The 12697-nt window shown below is 47.5% G+C and overlaps 1 protein-coding gene across 1 annotated transcript in view; it reads left to right on the forward strand.

Annotated features, from left to right (window-relative positions):
- LOC137315442 (NACHT, LRR and PYD domains-containing protein 3-like) overlaps positions 1–10652 on the forward strand; it is a 52286-nt gene extending 41634 nt beyond the window's left edge. The window contains exons 7-15 of the mRNA XM_067980120.1: positions 978–1144; positions 2109–2151; positions 2257–2322; positions 6063–7800; positions 9332–9418; positions 9578–9748; positions 9911–10081; positions 10225–10335; positions 10565–10652. Of these exons, the coding sequence (XP_067836221.1) occupies positions 978–1144; positions 2109–2151; positions 2257–2322; positions 6063–7800; positions 9332–9418; positions 9578–9748; positions 9911–10081; positions 10225–10335; positions 10565–10652 (2642 nt within the window). The remainder of the gene's footprint in view (positions 1–977; positions 1145–2108; positions 2152–2256; positions 2323–6062; positions 7801–9331; positions 9419–9577; positions 9749–9910; positions 10082–10224; positions 10336–10564) is intronic.
- The last annotated feature ends 2045 nt before the right edge of the window (positions 10653–12697 follow it).

Consider the following 12697-nt stretch of genomic DNA (forward strand, 5'->3'; position numbering starts at 1 on the left):
TCCCCTTCAAGTCACACACCATCCAGACTTGGAAATATATCGCCGTTCCTTCATTGTCGCTGGGTCAAAATCCTGGAACTCCCTTCCGAACAGAACTGTGGGAGAACCGTCACCACACGGACTGCAGCGGTTCAAGAAGGCGGCTCACCACCACCTTCTCAAGGGCAATTAGGGATGGGCAATAAATGCTGGCCTCGCTAGCGACGCCCACATCCCGTGAACGAATAAAAGAAAAAAGAAAAAAATTCCCAGTGGGTTTTGCAGGCCAGCAATCAGTGGAGATTAGATAGAGCGGGAAGTGCGGGAAACTAGTTGTGGATAAAGGTTTGGTGAGATACAAAATATTTCCTTTAGCTTCAAAAAATGATGGTGGAAGTGAAAATGTTGGTGTGCTAGAGGAGGATGTGGGCCCAGAGTTAGAGATAACTGCAGAGAAGGATTTGGATCTGAGGAACATCGCCGAGGTGGATAAATCACTGGGCCCAGAGATAACACACCCGAGGCTGTTAAAGGAAGTCAGAGAGGAGACAGGAGGGACCCTGACCACAATTTCTCAATCCTCGATTGTTATCAAAAATATCCAGGTGGACTGAAGGAGCCCAATTAATGTCTCTGTTAAAATAAGAAGAGTGGGTTAACTGTTAACTGGAGACCAATTAGTCTCCGTCAGTAGTGGGCAAACTCCTTGAATCTGTAATTCCAGGTCGAATTAGTGAACATTTAGAGATACAGGAGATGATCAGGGGAGGCTGGAACTGATTCGCTACAGACAAGTCGCATTTGACAAATTTAATACAGCTTTGTTGAGAGGTGACTATATCGATCGATGGAATGTAGCACATGCGGTGTATATGGGTTTTCAGAAGGTTTTTGATAATGTGACTCACAGGAGGCTTCAGCCGTTTGGAATAAGAGGAAATGTAGCCACCCGGATAGAAAGTCGATAATGTATTTAGTTTTCTCCATTTTTCTCACAGATCCGAACGCTGCAATCACTGAGTTCCTGACAAAGTGCGACGATTACCAACTGTTCCAGTTGACGAAATTCTACCGGGACAGACTGGAACAGGCGATTGAAGAAGTGGTCGACGGAGTCAGCTCGTTGTTAACATACGAGAGGCATTTTAGTGGACTGGAGCATCGGGTAAGTGGAAGGGACACATAATGTTTTTTTATTTGTTCATGAGATGTAGGCGTCGCTGGCGAGGCCAGCATTTATCCCCCATCCCTAATTGCCCCTTGAGAAGGTGGTGGTGAGCCTCCTTCTTGAACCGCTACAGTCCGTGTGGTGAAGGTTCTCCCACAGTGCTGTTCAGAAGGGATTTCCAGGATTTTGACCCAGCGACGAAAATTGAACGGCGATATATTTCCAAGTCGGGATGGTGTGTGACTTGGAGGGGAACGTGCAGGTGGTGTTCCCATTACCTGCTGCCCTTGTCCTTCTAGGTGGTAGAGGTCGCGGGTTTGGGAGGTGCTGTCGAAGAAGCCTTGGCGAGTTTCTGCAGTGCATCCTGTGGATGGTACCCACTGCAGCCACTTTGCGCCGGTGGTGAAGGAAGTGAATGTTTAGGGTGTTGGATGCGGTGCCAATCAAGCGGGCTGCTTTGTCCTGGATGGTTTCGAGCTTCTTGAGTGTTGTTGGAGCTGCACCATTCCAGGCAAGTGGAGAGTATTCCTTGTAGAATGAGTTTGGTTTATTTAAACATCAGAGAACTAACGGGATATCAGATCTTGGAATCATAGGATGTGACAGAACTGAAACAGGCCAAATAGGAAAGAAATGGATCAAACTGAAAATACAGTGAATCTGAAACAATGATACGAAGAGGTGAAAATGCCCAATGGATCGGTCAGTGTCCGTACAAAGGACAGGGGAAAGTTTCGGATATAACTCTTGTGTGGACTGAAAACAAAAGGCAAACAGTTTAAGTGGGACTGGGAAAAGGAGAGACCAATATATTCATTATTATCCTTTACAGAAAGTCGTTGATCTCGTGGAGAAGGGAAACAGGGCGGACAGTTCCAAACTTGTCCTAAATCTGGTGATGGAGAAAGGCTCTCGGGCCCGAAGGGTGATGTGGGAATCCTTTGTGAAAATGCACCATGCGGTACCAAAGTTGGACAAAATACTGAAAGAGATGCAGGAACTTGGTACGGTAAAATCACACACTGAATTCAATTCCAGATTGAAACACGGCAGAATTTATTATAATATTACACAGATCTGATTTCATGAAATCTAATTGATTTAAACAGGTCCTGATCCATTTGATTATATGAACATCGGACGAGGTTTACCTGAAATACCCAGTCACCTGAAAGGTAAGTGATGAAATGGGGATTTCAAACCGTTTATTTCACCTTTGAGAATCAGAATGTTTGACTGTAGCCTTTTGATAAGAGATTGTCAGAATCTGGGAATCAGAAGTTGAAAGGAAGGAGGGAACAGAATAAACTTTGATTTTGATTTCTTAATAAACTTCAAATCGTCTGCGCGATCCGTTAGTATTCGCTGTTCTCAATTATTTGCAAATTTGCAGATGTTTTATTACTCCAGCTAATCCAGGCGCTGATTACGAACAGTTGTGAAAAAAAGTTCATGCCTGGCAGGACCCTGATACACTGTGAATCCCCATACATACCTGGAACGTTCCTGATACACTGTGAATCCCCATACACATCTGGAAGGTTCCTGATACACTGTGAATCCCCATACACACCTGGAAGGTTCCTGATACACTGCGAATCCCCATACACACCTGGAAGGATCCTGATACACTGCGAATCCCCATGCACACCTGGAAGGATCCTGATACACTGTGAATCCCAATACATACCTGGAAGGTTCCTGATACACTGCGAATCCCCATACACACCTGGCAGGATCCTGATACACTGCGAATCCCGCTAAAAACCTGGCAGGATCCTGATACACTGTGAATACCCATGCACACCTGGCAGGATCCTGATACACTGTGAATCCCCATACACACGTGGCAGGATCCTGATACACTGAGAATCCCCATACACATCTGGCAGGATCCTGCTCACTTCGAATCCCCATACACACCTGGCAGGATCCTAATACACTGTGAATCCCCATACACACGTGGCAGGATCCTGATACACTGAGAATCCCCATACACATCTGGCAGGATCCTGCTCACTTCAAATCCCCATACACACCTGGCAGGATCCTGATACACTGTGAATCCCCATACACACGTGGCAGGATCCTGATACACTGAGAATCCCCATACACATCTGGCAGCATCCTGCTCACTTCGAATCCCCATACATATCCAGCAGGATCCTGATACAATGTGAATCTCCATTCACACCGGGCAGGATCCTTATACACTGTGAATCCGCTTACACACCTGGCCGGATAGTGATAGTCTGTGAGTCCCCATTCACATCTGGCAGGATCCAGATACAGAGTGAATTCCCATACACACCTGGCAGGATCCTGAGACACTGTGAATCCCCAGACACACCTGGCAGGATCCAGATACACTGTGAACCCCCATACACACCTGGCAGGACCCTGATACACTGTGAATCCTCATACTCAATTAGCAGGATCCTGATACACTATGAATCAACAAACACACTTGGCAGGATCCTGATATATTGTGAATCCTATGCACAACTCCAGTGTACCCCACAGATGCTTTCGGCTCACAATCGATGAGCAGTGCTTTGTGCCAGACGTCACGGTTTACCTGCGCCCCGAGAAAGCTGCTCACAATCAGCTGTAGGGAACGAGGTGGAGAAATTCGAAATATAAAAAATGATATAATTTCACAAAGTGTTCGATCTGATCTGAGAAGATGTACAGATGTTTACACAATAGATCATTAATCCTTGGAGAAATGTGAGGGAAAGACAATGTTCAGGGTAATTCGGAAGTTTTTGGCTAGCTTCCTAATGGCAATGAAAGAGAGAACTTATTCTACTCAAAGACTAGTCCTTTAATTCAGAGTCTTTTTAGACCCAATGGAATGACTGAGGCCAGTGAAAGAGAGAACTTATTCTACTCAGAGAATAGTCCTTTAACTCAGGGTCTTTTTAGATCCAATGGAATGACTGATGGAAACAGATTTGTAATTTCCCAAACCTGCATGGTCGGAAATTTAGACCAAAATGAAACAACGGAGTATAATTATTGGGAGAACAGTTGAAATGAACTGTGAATGTTTTCTGCTCCAACATTGCACTGAATGATGTGGGCAGTAGTTCTAATTCTAATTCTAATCGGTGATATGACAGGACTGTTCGGAAAGCACATTCGATGTTGGTGTAAAACGGCCGAAAAATTGTTCGCAATTTCTGAAACACAATATAACATGAGAATGATGAGGGACAGGAAAAGGCCATTTGGCCCAAATAAGCCTGTCCCTGTTGGAGAGATGACCCCACCTCCCCCTCCTCTCAGTGCATCCACAGAAACACGTTCAATTGTCTCTTCACCCCACTTACACTGCCCCTTTAGTGTCCTTCCCAGGCTCTCTCGCCCTTAGGGTGAGAAAATGACCCTGACTTCCCTTTCCCGTTTTTAATTACTTTGTTGATTGTGAGCATGTTTCCTGTTTCCGTTGAATATATTCAAGAATGAGATCGATAGATTTTTGGACACGAAGGGAATCAATGTATATGTGGACAGGGTGGGCAAGTGGATTTGAGGGAGATGAGCCATGACCTTAATGAATGGCGGAGCAGGCTCGAGGTGGTGTATGGCCTAATCCTGCTTCTATTTCTTATGTTCTTCTGTTCTTACTAATGTTGGGAATTCCACTGAAACATTTTAATCCAGAATTCGCTTGCACAAACAAAATAAACCAAACCCTCTCGCCATTCCGTGAACCGAAAGTCCGAATACCTAACATCATCATTCTGATTCCACTCTGGACCTTGAGAATGGCAGTAATCGTTACCTGTGAAAAGGTGACGAAAGAAATGTACATTATACCCCAGAGAATCTGCCCGAGTCCTGAAACAAAAGCAATTTAACTGCTGTGTATTCAATCTGTCCCTCTCCCAGTGCCCACAATATCGCAGATAACATGCCCGAGGTCTGATACAATAACAGTGGACCTTCTGTCTATTCACAGGCTGTCCCTTTCCCAGTGTGCACAATATCCCAGATAACCTGCCGAGGTCTGATACAATAACAGTGGGACTTCTGTCCATCCGCAGTCTGTCCCTCTGCCAGTGTCCACAATATCCCAGATAACCTGCCCGAGGTCCGATACAATTACAGTGGAACTTCTGTCCATTCACAGTCTGTCCCTCTCCCAGTGCCCACAATATCCTAGATAACATACCCGAGGTCTGATACAATAACAGTGGGACTTGTGTCCATTTAGTCTTTCCTTCTCCCAGTGCCCACAATATCGCAGATAACCTGCCCGAGGTCCGATACAATAACAGTGGAACTTCTGTCCATTCACAGTCTGTCCCTCTCCCAATGCCCACAATATCCCAGATAACATGCCCGAGGTCTGATACAATAACAGTGGAACTTCTGTCCTTCATAGTCTGTCCCTCTCCCAGTATCCACAATATCTCAGATAACCTGCCCGAAGTCTGATACAATAATAGTGGAACTTCTGTCCATTCACAGTCTGTCCCTCTCCCAATGCACACAATAACCTATTTCCCATTTCCGCAGAGGGTCAGCACCACTGACGGTTTCATAAATTATTCCACTGGAACCTCAAGTTTCGGATAACCAGAATCACGTTTGGATTCGCAATGAGATGTCCATGGTACAGGGCAGGGCTGATAGTATTAACCATCAGAGTGAAAATATCACCTTCATAGAAATCTCCATGTTCAGAAAATAATAGAATCAAGTGAGGATTTGCAACTTTTCTAAGCCCTTGTTCACTTTCAAGCGAGGTTTTCAGTAACTGAGTTTAATTTCCTGCTCACACCTCTATTGAAGCTGTGAATTAAATCTCGCAACATTTTACTGAATATTAAAGTGATATTGAGAATCTGTTTTTATGCCAAGACAACTAACAAGGAGAACCGCTTCCTGTCTGTTCTAATTGAAGATGTTCAACAGAAACACAAGGAAACACTCCGGGTCCAAACTGAAACACTGAGAGTGAACACGATCCTAATAAAGGAGAAGGTTAAGATTTTCCAGCTGGTCACTCTATACACTGAGCTAACGGTCATTTCTACTGTTCGAGATCGGACACTTGTAGAACATGAACTGCTGGCAAGAGGCCGAGACCATGAAGAGTGGAGAAAGAAACATCTCCGGAGAGAACTGGAAAAAATCCGAACTGATCAATTGTTCCAGAGCAGTTTTACCCAGAGAAAATACAAATCTGGGAGTTCAGCAGCAGTGAGCGGAGTCGCGGGGATTGGAAAAACAACAATGGTACAAAAGATTGTTTATGACTGGGCCACTGGGAAAATATACCCACACTTTCAATTTGTTTTCAGTTTTAAATTCCGGGATTTGAACGCGATTAACTGTAGAATAAACCTGAGGAATCTGACACTGGATCTGTATCCTTACTTTGGGAATATTCTGGGAGAGCTCTGGAAGAACCCAGAGGGATTACTGTTTATATTCGATGGTTTAGATGAATTCAAGGACAGTATCGATTTTACTGACAATCAGAGAAATACAGAACCTCAGTACATGTGCACAGACCCTGAAGACTGGTGTGAAGTTTCTGACATTGTGTACAGTTTAATACAACACAAGCTGCTCCCAGGATGTTCAGTGTTGGTGACCAGCCGACCCACTGCATTACATTTGTTGGAAAAGGCTGAGATCAGTGTCTGGGCTGAAATCCTGGGATTTGTTGGTGAAGAACGGAAGGAATATTTCAACAAGTTTTTTGAAGATCAGGTGGTGGCAGCAGCTGTATTCAAACATATGGAGGAGAACGAGATCCTGTACACCATGTGTTACAACCCTTCCTACTGCTGGATCCTCGGTCTGTCTCTGGGTCCAATCTTCACACAAAGAGACAGGAAACATCAGCGAGTTCCCAAGACCATCACCCAACTATATTCCTATTATATTTACAACATTCTGAAAAACCATGGCCGAGAGATTGAATCCCCCCGTGATGTATTACTGAAGATCGGTGAGATGGCCTTCACAGGAGTCTCCGAGAAGAAGATTGTGTTTAGAAATGGAGATTTGATCAAGTACAATCTGCAACCTTCCCAGTTCCTGTCTGGGTTCATGATGGAACTTTTGGAGAGAGATGATTCTGCCCAGAGTGTGGTTTACACATTCCCGCACCTCACCATCCAAGAGTTTGTCGCCGCACTCGCACAATTCCTGACTCCAGATCCAGGGGACATCCGGAAACTCCTCAGTGAAGCCCACAGCAAGGAAGATGGGCGATTTGAGATATTCCTCCGTTTTGTTGTTGGTCTCTCCTCCTCACAGTCAGCTCGGCCCCTGGAGGAGTTTCTGGGTCCATTTCTTCATCAAATAATCTGCGGAGTGATTGACTGGGTGAAGGAGAAGGTTGAAGGAGAGATTGGAAACACATCGAATGAAACTGGTAAAAGGAACCTCCTGAACACATTCCACTACCTGTTTGAGTCTCAGAATCAAACACTGGCTCGGGTCACAGTGGGATCTGTGGAAACACTTACATTTAGTGGATTGCGACTGACCCCGATTGACTGTGCAGTGCTGTCTCATGTCATTGGACTCTGTGATGCAATAAAAGTCCTCGATCTGGAGAGCTGCTCCATTCGGTGTGAAGAACTCCAGCGGCTGGAACCTGCACTGCACAAATGCCAGGTGTTGAGGTAACTGTTTATTTGTCTCTAACTGTTTGGTCAATTGTCGAACAGTCACGGATTGTATTGTTGCTCCGTAATGAAGAGAAACAAACAGTTCAATTAAACCAGAGAGAAGCAGATTCAACACAAATATGACAAATGATAAGAGGATCGGTTAGTAATTCCCTCAGGACTGGAGAATCTCAAATGGATCCTTGTGAACAAGTCGGGATTTTACAGCCTTTATCGGATCAGTAAATACAGGTCACTGAAAGAGTCTGATAATTTAATTTTAATAAATAATATTTATTGCTGTTTTTCTCACTGCCTGAGATACGTCCATTGAAGAGGATCCTCTCACTGTTCCTTGCACGTGGACTGACACTAATTGCAGCAGTCTGTGTGTTGGAGCATCCCACCCTCTTCCCGAGGTGTGGGGACAAGTGACAGTCACCGGACTGTCAACGTGTGTAGGAGAGGGAAGCAGAAACACCAAACATTCAGTAACAAAGAGCAAAACACAACTTTCGGGCATTCAACCGCCAGTGGGCGGGCTGAGCTTTCCCCGCGGGACCGCGGTCCGTTATCTTAACTCAACAATGAAACAGCCCCTCACACTCTCCAATACATCCACCATCTCTTCACCCAGCTGGCAGCACTCGTGCATGAGTCAGAAGGTCGAGGATTCAGGCCCCTCGCTCATTAATCCAGGCCGACACTTCAGTGGGATTTGGGAACTAAAATCTGCCGGTAAAAAGGTTCCAATCGAACGGGTTGTGGGGTATTAGCCCAGGAGTACAGACACACACCGGCCAGCGGTGGGGCCTCACACACCGCGGGAGGCTCCTGGGTTAACCAGGGGCAGTGAACCCGGGAATTTCCCATAATCTGCCCCCTGTGTGTGAGGCCCCGCTCGGGGAGGGAACTTCAGAAAAATCCCCATAAACTGTCGGGCACGTTTCACCTGAAATAAACTTTGAGACAGTTTAATGGGAATAAAGTGAGAGACTCCCCTCCCCTACAAACTAGGAGTAAAGGGACATTTAAAACTTGTAACAGGACAGAATAAACTCTCCTTGTTACATTAAATCCTGGGGCACGCATTTCAAGCAGCCGTTAGCGCCGTTTCACAAAATAACTCACCCCGAGATATTATACAGATTAATATAACACTGAATAAATAATCACCGCTTTATCATTTAATTCAGGGAAAATCGCCACATTCCCATAAAATCTGGGATTTAAGCAGCAGCAGAAGTGAGACAACTTTCCCCAAATATGACGGGACTGGTCACTGACCTCCAGGAGGGGAATTCTGATCATCAGGGAATGAGACCAGACTGAGGGACATTTAAAGGCTTCACACAGACAGCACTTTATTTAATAAATACATTTAAATGAGGAGTTGGACAGAGTGAGATTCATTGTCAGTGACAGGGAAATATGGTTATTAATTTCCTGAAGATTTTTTAGTATTTCCTGTAATATCAGAGAGAAATTGTGTCAGATCTGGGATTGGATTCAGTTTGTTTCTCACTCTCGGTTTGTTTGTGTTTAGACTGGGGAGCAATAAACTGGGAGATTCAGGAGTGAAACTGCTGTCTGCGGCTCTGAGGAACCCGGACTGTAAAATACAGGAACTGCGGTAAGTATCAGACTGTGTGAGATTGTGTTTATAATAACTGGATGTCTAACACGGTACATTAATGTCAGTATAAGTAATAACAATTCAAATAAATACTGGGAATTTACTCTGATTACTGTTATCTCTGCTCGTCTCTTTCTCTCTCTCTCTGATCTCCAGGTTATGGAGTAACGGTCTCACAGCTTCTTCTACCGAGGATCTCGTCTCCGTTCTCAGCACAAACCGGTCACTGACGGATCTGAACCTGGGTAATAATAAACTGGAAGATTCAGGAGTGAAACTACTGTCTGCTGCTCTCAGGAACCCGAACTGTAAAATACAGAAACTGCAGTAAGTATCAGACTGTGCGAGATTGTGTTTATAATAACTGGATGCCGAACACGGTACATTAATGTCAGTATAAGTAACAATACTAAAAATAAACACTGGGAATTTTCTCTGATTCCTCTTATCTATTGCTCCTCTCTCTTTCTCTCTCTCTCTGATCTCCAGGTTATGGGATATCGGTCTCACAGATTCTGGTACCAAGGATCTCGCCTCCGCTCTCAGTACAAACCGGTCACTGACGGATCTGAACCTGAGTGACAATAAACTGGGAGATTCAGGAGTGAAACTACTGTCTGCGGCTCTGAGGAACCCGAACTGTAAAATACAGAAACTATGGTAAGTATCAGACTGTGTGAGATTGTGTTTATAATAACTGGATGCTGAACACGGTACATTCATGTCAGTATAAGGAATAATAATACAGATAAATACTGGAAATTTACTCTGATTCCTGTTATTTCTCTCTCTCTGATCCCCAGTCTGGATGGTGTCGGTCTCACAGATTCTTGTACAGAGGATTTCGTCTCCGCTCTCAGTACAATCTGGTCACTGACGGGTCTGACCCTGGGATTAAACTCCTTCACAGACCGATCTGTCCCCGCTCTCCGCTCCCTCATACTGACCCGCAGGAGTCTGGAGCGGATCCGGTGAGTGTTTGTGTTAATGTTTAATGTAATAAATAAAACACCAATTGGATTCAGTCCCTTTTATGGGTAATATTTGTCTGTAATTATTATTGAAATATTAACCCCAGTCTCCCCGTTATTTACACTGTTGTTCAATCTGTTTATTTCATGTTTAATCTTTAATGTGTTTCAGGCTGGAGTGGAATCGGTTCAGTCAAAACGGAAAGAGACACCTGGAGTCACTGCAGGAATCCAGACCCGGACTGAGTGTGGGAGTGTGAACATTTCAATTTATAACCATTCCTGGTCTCATTATATGAACATTTTTGGCCGATTCTCTGTCCCTCCCCTTTAACCGGCCGCGCTCCAGGTTGAAATCCGAACGGCCCTTTAACGGTTTCCAGCTCGAGCTGAGCGAGCGTCGTCTCCCATTGTGACGTCAGAGGCCCAGCGACAGGGTCACGAGACTCAGTCACCCGGTCCCCCAGGATATCCGGGACTGGATGGTCACCAACGGGGCACTGGGTCAATGTACAGGCAGGAAGGGCCCAGGGTGGGGCTCAGTCTGGGCTGCAGTGGGACACTTGGTCAATGTACAGACAGGAAGGGCCCAGGGTGGGGCTCAGTCTGGGCTGCAGTGGGACACTGGGTCAATGTACAGACAGGAAGGGCCCAGGGTGGGGCTCAGTCTGGGCTGCAGTGGGACACTGGGTCAATGTACAGAGAGGAAGGGCCCAGGGTGGGGCTCAGTCTGGGCTGCAGTGGGACACTGGTTCAATGCACAGACAGGAAGGGCCCAGGGTGGGGCTCAGTCTGGGCTGCAGTGGGACACTGGGTCAATGTACAGACAGGAAGGGCCCAGGGTGGGGCTCAGTCTGGGGTGCAGTGGGACACTGGGTCAATGTACAGACAGGAAGGGCCCAGGGTGGGGCTCAGTCTGGGCTGCAGTGGGGCACTGGGTCAATGTACAGACAGGAAGGGCCCAGGGTGGGGCTCAGTCTGGGCTGCAGTGGGACACTGGGTCAATGTACAGACAGGAAGGGCCCAGGGTGGGGCTCAGTCTGGGCTGCAGTGGGACACTGGGTCAATGTACAGACAGGAAGGGCCCAGGGTGGGGCTCAGTCTGGGCTGCAGTGGGACACTGGGTCAATGTACAGAGAGGAAGGGCCCAGGGTGGGGCTCAGTCTGGGCTGCAGTGGGACACTGGTTCAATGCACAGACAGGAAGGGCCCAGGGTGGGGCTCAGTCTGGGCTGCAGTGGGACACTGGGTCAATGTACAGACAGGAAGGGCCCAGGGTGGGGCTCAGTCTGGGGTGCAGTGGGACACTGGGTCAATGTACAGACAGGAAGGGCCCAGGGTGGGGCTCAGTCTGGGCTGCAGTGGGGCACTGGGTCAATGTACAGACAGGAAGGGCCCAGGGTGGGGCTCAGTCTGGGCTGCAGTGGGACACTGGGTCAATGTACAGACAGGAAGGGCCCAGGGTGGGGCTCAGTCTGGGCTGCAGTGGGACACTGGATCAATGTACAGACAGGAAGGGCCCAGGGTGGGGCTCAGTCTGGGCTGCAGTGGGGCACTGGGTCAATGTACAGACAGGAAGGGCCCAGGGTGGGGCTCAGTCTGGGCTGCAGTGGGACACTGGGTCAATGTACAGACAGGAAGGGCCCATGGTGGGGCTCAGTCTGGGCTGCAGTGGGGCACTGGGTCAATGTACAGACAGGAAGGGCCCAGGGTGGGGCTCAGTCTGGGCTGCAGTGGGACACTGGGTCAATGTACAGACAGGAAGGGCCCAGGGTGGGGCTCAGTCTGGGCTGCAGTGGGACACTTGGTCAATGTACAGACAGGAAGGGCCCAGGGTGGGGCTCAGTCTGGGCTGCAGTGGGACACTGGGTCAATGTACAGACAGGAAGGGCCCAGGGTGGGGCTCAGTCTGGGCTGCAGTGGGACACTGGGTCAATGTACAGAGAGGAAGGGCCCAGGGTGGGGCTCAGTCTGGGCTGCAGTGGGACACTGGTTCAATGCAAAGACAGGAAGGGCCCAGGGTGGGGCTCAGTCTGGGCTGCAGTGGGACACTGGGTCAATGTACAGACAGGAAGGGCCCAGGGTGGGGCTCAGTCTGGGGTGCAGTGGGACACTGGGTCAATGTACAGACAGGAAGGGCCCAGGGTGGGGCTCAGTCTGGGCTGCAGTGGGGCACTGGGTCAATGTACAGACAGGAAGGGCCCAGGGTAGGGCTCAGTCTGGGCTGCAGTGGGACACTGGGTCAATGTACAGACAGGAAGGGCCCAGGGTGGGGCTCAGTCTGGGCTGCAGTGGGACACTGGGTC

This window comes from Heptranchias perlo, unplaced genomic scaffold (genome assembly GCF_035084215.1).
Source record: "Heptranchias perlo isolate sHepPer1 unplaced genomic scaffold, sHepPer1.hap1 HAP1_SCAFFOLD_55, whole genome shotgun sequence".
Taxonomy (NCBI): domain Eukaryota; kingdom Metazoa; phylum Chordata; class Chondrichthyes; order Hexanchiformes; family Hexanchidae; genus Heptranchias; species Heptranchias perlo.